At 46.4% G+C, this 17,569-nt stretch overlaps 4 protein-coding genes and 2 non-coding genes across 6 annotated transcripts; 5 read left to right on the top strand and 1 right to left on the bottom strand.

Moving 5' to 3' along the window:
- Window positions 1-253: 253 nt before the first annotated feature.
- F4807DRAFT_472173 (uncharacterized protein) lies at window positions 254-639 on the top strand (the record flags this gene model as incomplete). The annotated part of the gene is made up of 1 exon (XM_048002995.1): window positions 254-639. The coding sequence occupies one exon, from the start codon at window positions 254-256 to the stop codon at window positions 635-637; it is 384 nt and encodes a 127-aa protein (XP_047857160.1).
- A 1,330-nt stretch (window positions 640-1,969) lies between these two features.
- Window positions 1,970-2,050, top strand: F4807DRAFT_t37. Its single transcript has one exon. It is a non-coding gene; the product is annotated as a tRNA-Glu (tRNA).
- Window positions 2,051-2,478: 428 nt separating this feature from the next.
- Window positions 2,479-3,978, bottom strand: F4807DRAFT_457435 (uncharacterized protein; the record flags this gene model as incomplete). The annotated part of the gene is made up of 2 exons (XM_048001042.1): window positions 2,479-3,349; window positions 3,455-3,978. 2 exons carry the CDS (start codon window positions 3,976-3,978, stop codon window positions 2,479-2,481), a joined length of 1,395 nt encoding a protein of 464 aa, XP_047857159.1.
- A 1,298-nt stretch (window positions 3,979-5,276) lies between these two features.
- Window positions 5,277-6,348, top strand: F4807DRAFT_472171 (uncharacterized protein; the record flags this gene model as incomplete). Its single annotated transcript, XM_048002994.1, has 7 exons — window positions 5,277-5,441; window positions 5,496-5,592; window positions 5,646-5,738; window positions 5,794-5,910; window positions 5,976-6,036; window positions 6,103-6,180; window positions 6,233-6,348. The coding sequence occupies exons 1-7, from the start codon at window positions 5,302-5,304 to the stop codon at window positions 6,346-6,348; spliced, it is 702 nt and encodes a 233-aa protein (XP_047857158.1). The 5' UTR covers window positions 5,277-5,301.
- A 1,757-nt stretch (window positions 6,349-8,105) lies between these two features.
- On the top strand, window positions 8,106-8,195 carry F4807DRAFT_t38. The gene has a single exon. It is a non-coding gene; the product is annotated as a tRNA-Arg (tRNA).
- A 593-nt stretch (window positions 8,196-8,788) lies between these two features.
- Window positions 8,789-10,678, top strand: F4807DRAFT_413847 (class I glutamine amidotransferase-like protein). The gene is made up of 3 exons (XM_047996911.1): window positions 8,789-8,915; window positions 9,066-9,784; window positions 9,944-10,678. The coding sequence occupies exons 2-3, from the start codon at window positions 9,341-9,343 to the stop codon at window positions 10,181-10,183; spliced, it is 684 nt and encodes a 227-aa protein (XP_047857157.1). The 5' UTR covers window positions 8,789-8,915; window positions 9,066-9,340; the 3' UTR covers window positions 10,184-10,678.
- The last annotated feature ends 6,891 nt before the right edge of the window (window positions 10,679-17,569 follow it).

The following is a 17,569-nucleotide window of genomic DNA, read 5'->3' as shown; positions in this document are numbered from 1 at the left end:
GACCTCATTCAACCCCCTAGTTATCCCATACAAACCTCCCCCAGCTCAATCGGCTCCTCTTCAAAATCTGCCTCAATATCACATCCCACGAGGTTACCAACGCGAATGACCTATCGAGTATCCCCTCTACAAACGACCTCCCACGCTAGTAGGACCCCATTCTTAACCTCTCGCAAATCGCGATGACCTTTTTTTCCGCCATTGCTTGGCCGCTGTGGATGACATAGCGACATATGATCGTGTGAGACCGAATATGGTCCGGGGCGCGCTCGGGACGTGGACTGGCGAGGAGTTGAGGCACAACTCGGCTAAGGGGCCTGTTTCGCATACTGGAGGACGAGTCGTAGAACGCTCCGAGGAAGTAGGGGGTGATAATACCGCTTATGGTTGGGAGCGCGGTTGGGACTACTTCGCCGGCGCGCGGCGCATTTTCTTCCTCGTGGTGGACGACCTCGGCCTAGAGTCGCTCGACAACACGGCTAGCCGCCCCGTAGTGAAGCTCGTCTGCGATGAATTTTCGTCGTCATCTCGAGACGACGACGGAGGAAGGACGGTAGGCTTTGACGAGGAAAAAAGAGGAGTCGGGCTATTCCGTTGGTTCTTGGGAAGACGGCGTCATGGGTCACGAGGAGAATGACGTGGGCTGGGTGAATATGCCTGTTGATGAATATGTCGAATATTATGACGAGTTGTGTGATGCGGATAATCGGTACGAGTGCTATGTGCGCCCGCCTTTGGCTTTTGATGATAGGGGTGTTGGGGAGTACGGTTGGATGTCGGAGGACGAAAGGGAATAGCCTAAGCAACGCGAGCGGAAGTTAGTGGGTTGTTTGTATATCCAGATGTAGGTGTAACACTCAGTTTTATAAGTAATGCTGCATCAGGCGAGGAGTCAACCGGGACAAATCATTCTTTGAGTCGCATGTGGCGTGAGGGATGCCATTCTCAGATACTTACTCAACCTTCCATTCCTTGAAGCTTCTATGCCCGGTACCTACCTCGTATCATTTGTGCCTGTGCAAAATGTCTCTCAACACCACATCATTATCAAATTAGGTGGAGGTTGTCTATCATGATAGCTTCAACGTTCGGTGCGGCCAATGGGGAGGGTTGTAGTCACAAGACGCTCCCATATCCTACCCCGTATGATTAGATCGTTTTCAATTACACATCAACTCGAATACCATATCAACCAAACGTAATTATCAGTTGCTTTAGTAGAGAATCAGTAATATACAATACGAACCTACCACCAATTAGAAAGGCATGAAGTAGAGAGGAAGAGCAAAACAATAGGTGGTAACATTAAACCAAAAAGAAGAAAAAGTGAATTGGCCGCTGGAGGAATTGAACCCCCAGACCTAGCAGTAAAGCAGTAGATCCGACAGTTAGCAAAGCGTTCCAAACATGCTCCGCTAGGCCACACCAGTCCAGCCCTCAGTATGGAGAACTCATCCATAATTGATTGGTACCACAACTGAGTTTAAACTAGCCTATATGTCCTTTGGTCGTGATGATGTCGTTATTGGCGATTGTTTAGTCAGCTTAGTCGTCGATGAGTCGTCGATGGGTCGTGGTCTTTGGAATTGGTTGGGTAAAGGTGGGTGATGGTGAAAAAGGGGGGAAACGGGGCCAATGATGGCTTTGGATGTAGTCACGTTACCCAACAGGTTATCTCTCTGATCACTGTGTGATGGGAGTTGGGTGTGATTCAAGCACGCTATCCAGTCGGTAAATGGGTGGCTCAATGCTCAAAGATGTTGGTTGGTACCTATCTTTCAACCAGATCAACAATATGTAGGTAAGTAGATACCTACATACCTAGGTAAAGGGAAATAATAAGGAGGCAGAGTAATTCCTAAAACCTCAACCACGTAGACTGCAGTACATAAACGAGATAGGAGACAATTTCAATGTAACAAGTCGTCAAACTCCATCGACAAATGGCTGGCGTCGAACATTTAATCAAAGCTTCATGGCGTAATGGAAGCGCACTAGGTTCTCAATTCAAGTCACCTGAAGGTCCTTTGATCAAAACAGGGTGAGGCTAGCATTTCCTTTGATATCTATTATGTACAGGTTTTCACTTCTGATAACTTCATAGTCACAGTTTAATTGACCATTTGTATAAGGAACGGTATCCACGTCGCTTCTAAATAATCAACTGTCTACCTATAAGTACAGACTACCTACGCTGTCAGTCTAACAATGTTCATTTCCTTCCAACTTCACGATAACAGCTACCCATCGTGAAAGCTTAAGCCAATTATATCCGTATTGAATACTGTGTAAAAAGATTGCACCCCCTCCCAACCTTTAGGGAAATTCGCTGATCCATCGAGGTACCTACCGAAACATATTAGATTATCATCTCAAAACGTAGAATGGCGGGATTATGAGCACTTACACAAGACAGCGTAATAGCACGACATAAAGTACAAAAGATACCGCTTCACCACCAATAGATACCCAGTTGCGTTACCTTGGAGGTCTAGGCTGTTTAGGTGTATGCTGAGAGGAGCTATTGGAAGGGGGATCCTCGGGTAGGGGATCTTCGGGTAAGGGATGCCCGGGGAAAGATTCCGGAGAACGCTGCGATCCCTGTGTTTCCGAAGTCGCCGCGGAGTCTCTCATGGTTAGCGTTGCTATTCTTGAAGACCTTTCTTGCAATCGGTGATGTCGTTCCTCTGCTTGTGCCCGCATCCTGTCACGATCCCCAGACAGGCGAGCACGATCTTCCTCTGAAATCGGTGGGGCGGAAAGCCAAGAAGTGCGCGTACCCCGAGGGAGCGACGGATTCTCGGTCGTGGCGGTGGCCCTCATATCTCCCATTGGCGAGTGTAGGAGTGAGGGTCCCTCAGTTGGATGCTGTCCTGAAGGAGTCCAGAGTCTAGGTCCTTCGGTATTGTCGTCTCCAGAATCAGTCAAGATTTCTATTCCATAGGCACTCAATGGGTTTGAAATCAGAGGGGAGGTGGCCGTCTCCGTAGAAGAATGACGTTCTTCTCGTAATGGGTTCTCGTAGTTATGGCCATAACGGTAGTTCAAAGGTCGGAGCGGGAGCTGATCCACTTGCGCTGGGGTGTCTTCCCGTTCCTGGCGAGGATTCCAATCGGGAGGTAGGATTGCGTCCCTTCGTTGTCGAGGTGGTCGCGCAGGTGGAAGATTCTCCTGCATGGCCGAAAGTATCTCTTGCGCGTCACGCCCTCCATCTCCTTCGACATTTAGACCAAGTCTTTCTATAAATTCATCATCGGCCAAATCACGAAGATCTTCTTCCCACTCCGTACAGTTGCAGGTTTTCCATGCCTGACCACAAACGTAACAGAACCGCATACCGCACACACACCTACACAGACCGAGGGGTCCTAGTCAGTGATTATGTTTAGTATGTTCAGCGGGATGGGTTTGAGTCACAGCAGCCGTCATTTTACAAGACAAGAAGTATGCTCACCTTATACGAGGACATCCGTCACTTCGAGAGACCATTCGGCGGCAATTCGGGCATTGCTGCCACCGGTTTTCCGCAGCTAATTCCTTCAGCTCAGGATCTAAACTTGGCTCTTTACACTCCGCATTGGAAGTGCCGTGTGCAGGTTGCTTGCATTTCTTGCAGGTTGCGGTACCGCACTTTTCGCAAGTCACGACGCCGCTTTCTTCTTCCACCTTTTCATCGCTTAATGGAGCGCTGCATTGCGGCCTGGAGCAGTAGAGACGGTGCTCCACACCCCTTTCCGCTTCCCTGTACAGTTCTTGAAATGCGAACAACATGCCCTCGTCTAGCCAGGCCGCGTCATCCTCCGTGCTATCGATCTCGCAACATTGAGGTGGCCAACGTAATCCAAGGTCTACATTGACCGCGAAGAAGGCGTATAAACAATCTGCACAGTAGTAACACCCACATGGAAGCTGTCGTGCCCTGTGGACTCGTTCGATACAGGCCGTGCAGATAAATGAAGGCGAGTTGGAGTCCTCCATGCTGTGAATAGATATATCCTCTCGCGTCAATGCCCTGGTTGGTCTCTACTTTATTGGTATGACTGGATTCGGATTGTAACCTGAGCCGCGTTGTGTATCCCTTAGGAGGCAGAAACTTGTTGATAGCGTATCTTAGGGCGATAATACTTGAAAGAGTGGCAAGTATAAAGAACGCTGAGCTAATATATGTGATATATACCTGGTCTATAGGATGTCGAGTAATATCATAGAGAGATGAAAATGACTGTCGTAGATAAGTAGCTGCAAAACAGATAGAAGTTGAAAAGTGTAATGACAAGGTTGATGTTCATCAGTCGTAAAATACATAGATACCTACTGAACCAACAGGATGGGACGGCAACGCACCTTCCATTCACCTGCTTATGATGGCATCCATGTTAACATCATAAACCTACCTATGAGGTTAGATCTCTCTTGCTTGAATGAATAAAGTTGAACATTGTATTGTAACTCCCTTCCCGAGCATAGCAAGTGCTTGTTGGAAGGCTTACAGGGATGATGACCAATTTTAAGGGAAGCTTCAAACGTTGCACAGATCTGGCTCTTCTCATTGGTTCGGATGGGGACCCGTTTCCTAAAACGGAAATAGTTCAGGACTAGGGTATCAGCAGTTGATGAAAAGCATGCCCAACTGTTGTTTCTAGATATAATATAATATACATAAAAGAATCATTATAACAATGAATCTTTCCTGAAAATATTAGATATTTGATATCTTGAATGAATATAAGTGATGGTTGAATTAGTCACCCGGTCGCGATAGGTAGAATTTAGCGCGATCAGACTAAACGCATATGGACTGACTACCGGTACGTATCTAGATACCTAGCCATTTGACTGTTGGTGGTCGAAATCTATCTAGCAATTCACCCCAGGCTAGAATCTCTGCATAATTCAATGTTTTACGCTGGTTTCTCGTAATTATATGTATTAATATGACTATAGGTGCTCGATAATGGCGCCACGAAGACGACCTTTAGGTAAAGCGCAAGGCGAATTTAGATCACCATTCGTCTATTTCGGGGAAGGTTGGACTACGCCACTACTCGTCTAGCTGCAGCTGAATCGTCGATATTATCGATGAAGCAATGGCCAGACCATGATTATAGCGCGTGTGATAGATCACGACACAATGGAACCGCGGTAGCTCCCGGAAAGAGTAGATAGGTCCGAGCTGAAAGCTGAATAGTTCCGACCAGTGGACACGGAGGACTTATTTAACTACACCGTCCGTTCCCTCGATCAATTTCATGGAAATTTACTCAAAAGCTGTACCCGAGACATATTATTAGGTCTGCTAACATGGGCGCCGCAATTTCAGCTGTGTATACTGGTATCTCCGACGCCGATGAGCAGGAGAGCCGGCGAACGAAACAAGACCTTGAGGTTCTTCAAAGAGCCGTCGAGTACAAACTGGATCAATTCGATTCCAAATTAACTGAGTAGGACAATTCACATATAATGCTGTTCATAGTAGCTAACAGTTTGTCTTCCAGGATGTTTCTGAATTCGGAATCTTCATCGAGGATCCAGGTTCCTGGGCTTCGTGCCTTGCGCAAGTCAAGGTTTACGAGCGTTGGTATTAGAGGAACTGTGAGTACGGGAGGATCGCCTTACCAAGAAATTATACTTACCTACTTCTGTAGCCTAGTGAGAATGTGTCGAAAGCAATTGATGATTACCTCAGCACGGGAAGTGCTAAGCCTGGCACTGGGGAGGACATCAAAAACGGCTTCAAGGTAAACAGAACACCAGTACTGATAGATATAGCGACCTGACGTTCCCTTCGTCTAGAAAATTGTGTCCAGTGCACTCGATAGAATTCTATCAACTACGAGCGCCGGAGAGCACGAACTGCACAGGTTTTTTGTCTACGTGCAACACAACGCTATCATACGCCTCGATGTTATGGTACGTAAGAATAATGGTATCCAGTTGGTGATAGTGATAGAGTACAGACTGATAAACTCCAACAGCTTTGGCGCTGGAACTTTACCGGAAAAGGCTTCAGCGACAAATATGAGAATGCGCTAGGTTGTGAGTCAGCACCTAATAATCAGTTTTGACTTCGACAAAACTACCAAGACTAAATATTTTATACAGATTTAATTTGCACCTCCGTCGTAGATGTCAGCGCTCTGAAGACGGCTGAATTTGTATACTTGATTAGCGAATATGCTGGTAGGTTTATGATATCTTTTCTACCTTGTTACAGGCAACTAATAATTTGTAGGTGATTCGGACGAAGACGTTATAAGATATGTTAAGGCAATGGAAGATCTTTATAGCCGGAGTCGGAAGTTGAAACTAAGCCAACAGCACCCATCTCAACTAGAGGATGATGATTAGCAAGATATATTAATTCTAGGTGATCATACACCCAGATAGAGATTGAAGATTTACTACTTGAAACTACGAAGACTCCTATCTACAGTATTATGTACATTCACCAGCTTAGGATTTATGTACCTATACTATATTGTAGATCGGTATCCAGTGAAAATTCCTTAGTAATAGTGAAGTCATTAGGTAGAACTATGGTGTGGCATGTTTAAAAAGGCCTACTATAGCAAGTTAGCATATGGCAAGATTATTGGACCTCGTAATAGACAAACCTAGCATGACTAAGCCCAGTCTCCTCTTCTGTTGTCTGCCTAGCTTCCCCTTTATCAACAATTCTTGCTGGATTGCCGCGAACTTCAGCATATGCGGGGATATTGTCTAGGACTACTGCTCCTGCTGAGATTATAGCCCCCTCCCCGATAGTGACGCCAGGGCCGATCACTGCTGAGGCACCAACCCAGACACCGTCACCAATTGTGACTGGTTCACCCATGAGCTCACGACGCCCTCTTGCTAATTTATCTATATTTATTCTTGTAGGAGGAGGCGCAGCAGAAACAATACAGACGTTTGGCCCTATGCTGACGTACTTTCCAATCTTGATGTCGGCAACGGGTGTATCAACGATCTTACAATCACGATCGATGAATGCAGTGTCGTGTATGAATACGCACAGGCCATAATCCATATAAAAAGGGGTTTGTACTTTCGTCGGTGCCGCGTGATGTAGTGCACTTCGTGATAGGATATTCTTGAACCTATTGCCCCTTTCTAGAGAACTAGCGTTCTCACTAATAGTGTTGTACTCGGTACAAGCTTTGACGCATCTCATACGTGCTTCTCGCAACTCATCATCGTCTGGGTTAAAGGCGACTACAATCTTGCTTGAACGGTGGGGTGTCAAGCCAGGGCCAGTAATCATTGAAGACATGGATGATCGTACTTGTTTAGAGAGCTCAGCTAAGATGAAGATTTGACAATTTACCCAACTAACATGTATAAGCTTCCCACCAATTTCCAGCAACAACTTGGCTTCGGAAAAGATTCCTGTAAAAATTAGCCCTTGGAGTTAGTTATATGTCTAGCTAGAGACAAGTACTAAGGGGTAGAGGGCTCCTCATGAAGAATTGTAAGGCTACTGTTTGTTTCATATAAAGGATTATGCTGCAAATGAAGACAGGACCTACACTATCTCTTTTGCGTTAATTGACCAAGACAAAGGAAATAAGAATTGATAAGATGTGTATACGAGGGATCTTTGTCCCTTTCTTCAATGAGTAGTACTCTCCTTTATGCCTTGGCAGACACTTAGACTGGGTTTGTGAGGAAGCAATTGCAATGTGTACCTAGGTATGTACATACATACACTTATGGATCCTTTTAGCAGCAGCTAAACACGTCGAGACGGAACATGGCCTCTAACCAGAATTTCGTATGAATTTCGGAGCTTCAGGACGATGATTGTAATTCCATCATATTTAATTCTCTATTTATTCTGATGCTGAGGTAATAGGGGGTATGTATACTTGTATATGCTCTGATACCCCACCGAGTCCATCAAGTTGCTCTTTCCTCAGAAAGCCAAAGTACCAAATAAAAGTCTCCTGTTTCCACCAGTATTATGGTACGACTGCGAACCCCATAAAGGTCAGGTGCGTCGAATTATGAGCAGGATTCATTTGATGATGACTCAAGTTCATCTTAAATAGCTCAATATTCCTCAAGTGAACAACATCTTGACATAACTACCTTCTTCTTATGAAGCCTGCGTGGAGTAGTGGTCTAACTCACCGGACTCCGACTTTCATAGCCAGAGCAAGCCGGGAACCCGGGTTCGATCCCCGGCGCAGGTGTATCTCCTTTTTTACTTCTCCTATCTTTCCCTCACTTTTGACACTTTTGGACAATGACTTTTATATTCGGATAGGTACTGTAGTACCAATAGTCCACAATAGTTGCCTTGCATATAAATGATTAGATATAGGTTTTATGTGTTCATGTCGTTTGTGTGATTTACCACTTTTCCGTCCATATAATACTCACCGGGCCCTACTTCCGTTAGTTCAGTAAGTAAGGAAGCAATACTTATAAGGGGTAAAACCTAATACACGTCAAATATACTGGAGAGCATAGAACGAGCTAACATACATTATCTTCCAGTTGGAAAAGCACATGACCAACATCGATACGGAGGGGGGCACCACCATTCCTTTAGCCCTCGAAATCAAGAAGAATTAGCTAGTATTCTCGCACACCTTCAAGTGGAATGAGGGCCACAAGACACAGTAGTCTCAAGATATCTAGGCTGAGAAGACGTACAAGATTAGTATGGAGATCTTTGCCAAGGCAGATGGCGGCCACGCCAAGCTCTGGCTCGTTACTTCTAAGTCCACGACCCTAACCGGCAACATGTTCCCCACGTAATAGGAAAAGGGGTCACCTGTGCATCGTAACCAGGGCAAATACACTCATTAGCATATTGATCAATGTATATATCCCTCATAAGGAAAATACAGTTCCTCTAACTCCAGTAGACAGCGGATTCTATATCGAACCCCGCCCTCCTCTAAACAGTATGTAAGACTAAAACTCCGAGAGACATCGGACTCTAACACCCTGCACAATGCACATCGCAAGTTCCCCAGTTCACTATAGGGCAGGAAGCAGTTTACCGTTGAGTTATCCAAGGATTTACGCGCTATTAGACACTAATACGGCTAGAGCCACTCGCATTACTCAGCACAAAACCCCCGATTCAAACCCCGAAACATGACTCCTTGGTGATCTTCGCTTCACCCTTGGTCTCCCGAACATCGTGCCGGCGACTCGGTTCCGAGCTATATTAATATTGCGGCTTATATATTACTATCGCATTTCTATTAGTATAACTACTACGCCTCCCTTCTTACACACATGTTCTCTATCATGCCTTAGCCCATCAAACTACCTTCCAACCATAACAAATATACTTATATATACTCTCTTTCTACCGCCGACAATGTCTACCGCACCCTCTTCCCCGCCAACCCGCTTCGCCGTAGCCCTGTTCCCAGGCTTCCAAGCCCTCGACGTCTTCGGGCCCCTCGACATCCTCAACACTTTGTCCACGCAAGTCCCCCTCTCCCTCACCATCCTCTCCACCTCCCTCGCCCCGGTATCAACCGCAACACCCGCCGCCGGCGGCCCCAGCACCGCGCAATCCGTCGTCCCGACGCGTACGTACGCGGACGCGAACGTGGATGTGGATGTGGAGGTGCTGCTCGTGCCGGGCGGCGCCGGGACCCGGGACCCGGCCAACGTGGCGCAGGTCGAGGACTACGTGAGGCGCGCGTACCCGAAGCTGAGGTACCTGCTCACGGTGTGCACGGGCAGCGCGCTGGTGGCGCGGACGGGGGTGCTGGATGGGCGGCGGGCTACTTCGAATAAGCGGGCTTGGGAATGGGTAGGTTCGCTGACCTCGCTACGTTTTAAACACATCTTATCCCTCCCTCGTCTCTCTTTCACCCCCTTAAGCATGTTAGCCTCGCTTCAAAACCTACCTACCTAGGTAGGTAGGTAGGTAGGTGTCTTATAACAAAGCTTTACTAACAGGCTAATCAAGGCAACGGCCCAAGGCCCGCGCGTAAATTGGGTGCCCCGCGCGCGCTGGGTGACGGACGGCAACGTGTGGACGTCGTCGGGCATCTCGGCCGGCATCGACATGATGTACGCCTTCGTCGCGGACCAGTTCGGCGAGGACGTCGCGCAGACCCTGGCGGACGATGCCGAGTACGTGCGGAACACGGATCCGGATGATGATCCGTTCGCTGCTGGGGAGGGGAAGAATGGAGTTGCGAAGTAGGATGAGGGGAGGTGGGTGGAAGTTGGTAACTTATGTGCCTATGGAGAGAGGTACCGCCTGGACAAGCTGAAAAAGGCAGGAAGATAGAGGACCAGTGTTTCTGTCTGTTAAGAAGGATGTTGATGGTGGGAGGGAGCGAGCGAGTTGATGGGGAGTCTGAGGAGTGGTGTGAGTACATGTATGATACCGCTAACGCGTACCTACATTATAAATTGGTCCTTATACGTTGGTGTCCTCAGACCTCACGAAGTAGGCGAAATTTCTGAGCGATGATCTAGAGTGCTATCTCAATTCGTTTAACTATATCCCGGCCATTGGTACTTGGCTGAGGTAAGAATATCAAGGACAATGGGACTAGTACGAGAGATAGATCACGATACTCAACATCACTCACCGTGATCTTCGTTTTAGAATTTTAGGCTCTAAGCACTTATGTTTAAGGCGTCAGAGAAATGCTATAAACGATTTACTCGTAATATACTCACTACAAGGTGTGGATAGGCTCTTCGGGATTTAAGCTACAAGATATGTCCCTGGTCAAATTTCATTTTCAAGTAAATCTCATAATCCCACGCCAGAAACGAGGGGACAATCTATCTGCTTAGTACTTGAGGCCGGACCTAACATAAGATTCTGTTGCTGAGGCTGAACATCGGTCCTCGCCCTTAGAAACCCCCTCAAAAGTTGCGAGAGGCTCGGACTTCGAATAAGAACTGTAGTGGCGGATTTGGATATATGGATTGGATGATAGCATCCTATAGTTGAATAACTGAGGTTTGATAGAAATTAAAAGTGAGCAAGGAATAGGACACGGAGGACTACGCTTCCTAGATTATTTCTTGTGCTATCTCGTGGCTGGGTGCCGGTGATTCTTGTTGCCACTTACTTACTGGCGCGATAATCTTATGCCGGAGTGGTAGATCGCCGTGGTCATTACGCGTCGTTGCATTGCATGCTGCATTGAAGCCTCTCGGGGTGTTATAGATGGGATTCGATAGGGAACTGATTATAGCTCAACGTAAGATCTGAGATATCTAATTAATCCAATACGCTGTGCGGAATGGTGGTCAATAAGATGGCGTTCGGACGCGTACTACGTTGGTGTGGCGTTCGGCGTATTGGCCGACCGCGAAAAGGGGCTACATCAATGCTAATACCCTTCACCGTCTGTTATAGATTCGGCCGACTAAAGCCTTTCCAGGTATTAGATCCCATTGAAGAACTCATCCGGTGTGGGCGGTGGCTTAAGATGTCTGGACTCTTCGTGATTAGAGAATAATATAACGTGAATGGGACTTCCTAGGCAATTACAAGCCATATAGACAAAAGTGATTAGACGGCGGACATCAATCACATTGCCGCCGTTCTGTTCGATGCCTTCCACTACGTGTGTCACAGCTAAATTGTTCCGAAGTCATAGGGCTTGAGCGTCAACAGAAATAAAGGATCTAATTGGCTAAGGACCGGGCATTGCAGTCCTGCGTCTGCGGGCGCTGACATACCGCAGGGTATCTGACTTGGTCATTTCGGATCTCGGGTCCGTACTGGGAATCCGAACACGAAACGGAAGGCATGGGTGCATCTCTTCAGTTGCTAAGGCTGGCATGGAATTCCGTTGTCGTGATATCTTTGAAGATTGTATCGACTTGGAAGGCTGTGGGGGTAGACTTCGGCGGTTGTATTCGGAGGACTAGCTCTTTACCATTGGGACGATAGCCCATGTAAATGTCGATCTGATGGAACGCAGGCCCTCTAGATAAGGCTGGAATACCCCAGTTGAAAAAGCAGGTTTTGTTACCCCTGCGAATGCAGCCGTTTCCTGCCAATTGCCACGGTATCTTGCCTTGGCACGTATTCTGGGATGCAGTTTGAGTTCCTGACTTGAACAGGTGTGTTGTGTAACACAACTGCAATTTGCTAATAGTTAGAAATCATCAGAAAGATTATGAGGGATTGGTTGCCAGACGCCCAAGACAATATGAGATTGGCTTCCTTTGCGACCTAGAAGAAGGCTTGAATAGAATAGAGTAGACGATGGTTTGTGGTTGGTTCCTACGAAATACCGTACTGCGCTAAGGAAGTTGTGGGCGGCTTCTCGAGGTTCCGATCAAAACGGGACTTGTTAGATAGCTGCATTCTAGCTTTCCTCCCGGGTTGTTTTTGGTGGCTTGAGTTGTAAATTGTAAGGAAGAGAGGCTGAAATATATTTTATAGGTGGGCAGATAGTCTTCGAGGTGATAGACGAGGCTAGTATAAAACCCGCGCATATGGCAAGCCCAGGTACGAGTCAAACTTCTGATCGGATAGTTTCTGATCAAGCCGCGTACCGTTCACCGGTATCTGCCCGGGGTAGCTTACCTTTGGTTAAACGCGTTGATTAGCTGCGACGTTTCTGGGATTAAAAATTGAGCCGCGGTATAGCATTATGGAGGCTTTTGAGGTCTATTCTAATGACCTTCCCCTTGACACGTTTAGAAAGCTGTGATGACCCTGTAAGGATGCGAAATTTGATTCGAGGTTGCTGAGTAGATCTCGCAATTCGGATACATGGAAGCCTGATTGGGTCGGAGTATTTCTCCCGCACATCACATCGAAAAAGCTTTTTAAAATTGCCAGCGGTGTATTGATTGTTGATCTGGCCGTTAGGCGGCCCGAGTGTGCCTGAGTAAAGGATGACGTCGATTGGTGAATTGGCGACCGGGTCTCATAAACTCATACATATCTCATATAACTGACCGCCTGTGTTGTTCAGGTCGAGGAGCCATTCGATTGAGTGAAATACGCGAAATACGCGAAATCTTCATCGTGGTCTAAGAGAAGTAAGGGTAGATCCCTTGCCGTAGCGACGTGGCCGAGATGCTTTTTTTTGGGCTTGCCTGTATGCGGCCTGCTGCAGCATAGCTAAAGTAGCCACCGGATAGTCACCGGCATTTGGGGACTCTCTTTACGCCAGATGGGTCATCGTGGGTTGAAACCTCGGGAGACTTTCCCACAACGTTGGTGTTTATGTTTATGGCTTAGTATAGAGTTAAACATTCAAATTTCAAACAGGTCAGATGTTCAATGAGCATAGATACATCCATGTGTACATAATGCTAGAATTGGGCAGGTGGGATCTTGGAGGGGAAAGCATGATGAACCGTGCTCCAAATCGCGATTTCTCAGTCGCGTGGAATTCTCGCTGCAGGTCCATCGTGCCAAGAAATCTTTTAGTATCCTTTTTTTCCCAGCTTGCCAGCAAGACCCGGGGAGCTACGGTGGGTCCTGACAGCCCAAGTATCTAATTATAACCATCAGTAGTTGTCTTCATTAAGATATCTGCAGGTCCTGCTCGTGACTAAGGGTCATATATACTATTATGCATGAGGACATATAATGGTTCCCAAGGTCGTGTAACGGGGAAGGGCATCATATGGAGAGATTTGCGTCAGGTACCCTGATTGTCTTGGATGAAGTGACATTTCAAGGTTTATCTTGAATGAAATCTCAAGAATGTGTGCAAGTACTTTAGCGTGAATGTATACGTCATCTTCGAACAGATAGTGGTTTGGGCGGTTTCCAATAGTCAGGGAAACTTTAAAATCGTGCCTGGGCAGTATCGGCCGACCCTTTTTGGGTAAGATACAACTAGCCTTGAACGGGTTTAATCAGAGATCACTTTACGAATGAAGAAGGGCAACCGCGGTATCGCTATCAAACTGCTTAAGGATGTATCTACTAGTAGAGGTACGTGGTAGCTTGATAGCTTGGTAGGTAGCTTACCTATTGACACATGCCGGGGCTCTGTAAGCTCTTCCATTTCTTAGAATCACAACTTACAAATGCACCTAGAAGAGCAATTGAGAGGGCTAGATCTTGGGCTCTTTCATGAAGGGATTTCTCGATTTCAAATCGAGATAAAGGATGATGCGAACAATCCCGTATTTTAATTTCCCCTTTCAAGTTTTCGATATCCCACCATCCTTGCTTACACATGAGATGCGCCTCTCAGCCACTTCAAGGAACTACCCCTGGTTCATATTCATCTATAAGCATGTAATTAATTTATACCGTTGATTGGACATTTCGATTGTGCACTTCTTGCATAGGAACTGAGAGATTTGTACATCCCGTCAGTCAAACATCAATTGTAGATGATTCACAAAAGTAACAAAATTGGACATTGACAACATTGAAGCTTCGATGTTGAACCTCGGTTGACCTCATGTTTCTTTTAGCTAACAAGACACTAGATAGCTTCTATGAATCTACGAAAGTCTAGACACCGAATCCTTAAGGTCTTGTAGGGCCCATAAGCAAGAAATTTCATCGAGATTACGATGGATGGATCGGATCGTGCGGGTTAGCAACCTCTGCATGTGAGAACATAAAAATTCGGATGAACCCGCGTTTTGGCCATATGTACCTGGTGTACGGTGAATCCATCGCGGCCACTACCAATCATAGCTCATTTATGAAATTTCATTCCTTTTTCTGTTTTCCTTAGAAAAGACATATCTTGCCTTATTAGTATTGGTCTTATCGGGATATACATACCTATCTACGTACCTTTGGATGTAGAAAACACTACATAACAGGTACAAGGCAATTAGTATGAACTAGGGGAATTGCCCCGAACAATATCTTCCGTTGAATGCTCAACCTCTAGTTGATAATGAGTCGGATAGCGAACCAGTGCCCAACTATAATATTTTTGTAGAAAACGCCGATGTCTCGCTTGTTGTTATGCGCGTGGCGTTTCGTTGGGATCACAAGAGGTTGCGATTGAATTTTCAAGCTCTACTAAGCTTAGCTTGACAGCTACATGCTTGTGTGCCGTCGTGTCGATATATAGTGTATATGTAGCTCCGCCTGTGGTAACTGAATACGAAGACCAACAGACTGGAAACCAACAAACCATCTGCAGTCAAAAGGAGGTCCATACAATACGTAGATGTATTGCGCGGTATCACCGGAGATACGTACTCGAGATCACGTAGTCTTATACGAACCCCTTTGCAAAATGTACAGTATGAACAAGAAAAGGGCGCTAATCAACTGCACAGCCTCATCGTCCCATGCATTTTGGACCTGTTCCGGCCATACCAGCCGTTCTTAATTCTGCCATCGGATGGACTGATCAGACTGATTTACTAGAATTATCCACGTTGCTATGTGGTAGATTTGGAGATTTGGGCAAATCCTCATTCTAGAATGACGGCACACGCAGCGATCACATCGCCCCTTACCCTTTTCGTGAGCTCTTATTACCAGTGACGCATCAACGTGTGGAGTTTTGGACTTATCGAGCAAACAGTATGTAGCTTAGGCAAATAACACCTAGCCTAGGGTTGAAGTAAGTAAACAGTTATTAAGAACTGCAACGGCTTTATACCGGTTAATGTAATAGACTTACATAAGTTATCAGCACCCACAGCTTGTTGTTATCCTCCAAGATGTCGAGTTTTTGTCACTTACATGTAACTTGTAAACTGCAAGAATCCATTTATTTTGGACATCATTGAATCCAATTCATTCATCCGAAGTGCTTCAGGTTTAGCGAGAGCAAGATAGCCGGGTATATCCTAGACCCTTAACTCTATCATTTGACACCTTTGAAACTCCACAATTGTCACTGAAGTCGCTGAAGAAAGAGCACCTAAACTGCGACGCGACACAGCAATGGAATTTAATGTGGCAGGCGTGTTTGTGCATACATATCATAGTATCTACGTAGGTACATCCATACACATGTTCAAGTTGCACATACCTGTCTATGGCAGGAACATCTAAAGGATTTGCTTTATACAGTGTTCAAAAAGTAAGATACATTTTGTGATTAGTCGTTTTAGTTGTATACACAATACATTGACGTACATATGTATGTATCATACTGTATCAACACATGTATGTACCTAGCTACCGGAAGGCCGAAACAAAGTCCGCCTCCAATCCAGCGTTCCTTTTCCGCGCCGACCTCCATTTGGCCCTTCCCGCACCTTTCATTTTTCGACGCTTGATGTTTTTTTTCTCTCTTCCAACCTTTAATCCGATGACATGTTTCCTTCAGGCTCCAGGCTTCAATTAGGCCCGTCACAGAACAAAAAAGGGGACGAATTACTGTATTCGTCCTGATTAATCACCGTCTTCCATTTCACTCTTTCTAATCTCTATTGCTTCATTGATTGGAATTGAAAATCGAAATTGGTATCATTGGTGGCATTGGCATTCGCATTGGCCCGGGCTTGTTTGACCTGTCAGAATCTGGAAGCCGATTTTTATTTTCTGTACTCCTCCCAAGGTGGGTAAGCAAGTCCTTTTCTTGGAATTGGAAATCCCATCCCTGGGCCGTCTGGGTTAGCCAGTCTGTTCCGCTTCTGTCTAGCTGTTCCACACAAGCACAGCACCGACCCAACTGTTTCCTGTGACCTCCAGCATTACTTACATGCCCTATGCCTATATTCGTTACAATACATCCTGATTACCCGAATACCTGAACACACCCAGTCCATACACACGTAACGCCACTGTCGACCAACCCACCCACACTTACATATATCCTGGTCAACTGTGGATTGGTACTTACATCTACCAGCAGTTTAGAGAGCCGGCCTAGCCCAGTTTGACGTACCTCCCCTACAGCCATCCATACAACGCTACTACGCCCCTCCCGTAACCATACAGCGCAGTACCGACCTACTACCTATGCGTGCTAGTCAGGCAGCCAGTTTCCTGCTTTTATCTCCTCTCTAGGCTAACTGTACTCCTCCATCTCTCACTAAAGCCGGTCCGTCCACGCTCTACGCTATCTTTGCGCCTGTCCTATTGTCTTCTGGCCTCGCCCTCGCACCGTCATCCGTCGCCGTTCCGTCCAACCATCGTTCGACTACCTAGGTAGACCCAACACCTCTCCACAGGACCCGCCTAGAGTCGTCGCGTCCGTTCGTTAATTTTTCTTCCCTCTTTTTTTAATGGTTTCGAGAATTAAACCTCCATAATCTTCCCCCGCTAGTCCTACGTTTGACCGTCTATTCCGAGCCGCTCACCCAACTTGCTCCCTATCTTGTTCGTCCGCACGTCCTGTTTCCAGGCCGTTACGCTCGTTACTTTTTATTTCGAAATTGGTTTTTCTTGGGCATCTCATCGTTGTGGATCGGTATCTCTGGAAAAAAAGGACGTTGGGTCGACATAGGTTAATCCTGCAAGCCCAGCTGCCAGGTGAAAGACTAGGGTTAAATTAGACGCTATCGAATCATTCCTCTCCCATTCTAGCGGCCGCATCGAATAGGCCTGTAGCATCGTCAAACGACAAGCCAGATCTGCGCCAATACATCCTCTCCCCGCCGCCAATTCCTCAGCTGCGTTACCGAAAAGGCAAAGGTAATATCGCGAATTGGAAGCAGAGAG

This window comes from Annulohypoxylon truncatum (assembly GCF_022578515.1).
Source record: "Annulohypoxylon truncatum strain CBS 140777 unplaced genomic scaffold F4807scaffold_6, whole genome shotgun sequence".
NCBI lineage: Eukaryota > Fungi > Ascomycota > Sordariomycetes > Xylariales > Hypoxylaceae > Annulohypoxylon > Annulohypoxylon truncatum.
Note: the sequence above shows the minus strand (reverse complement) of the source record. Positions and strands in the feature narration are given on the sequence as shown.

Coding starts and splice junctions, on each gene's coding strand:
- F4807DRAFT_413847 (XM_047996911.1), top strand. CDS start 9,341: ATGTCTACCGCACCCTCTTCCCCGCCAACCCGCTTCGCCGTAGCCCTG. Junction 9,785..9,943: donor ATAAGCGGGCTTGGGAATGG/GTAGGTTCGCTG, acceptor AGGCTAATCAAG/GCAACGGCCCAAGGCCCGCG.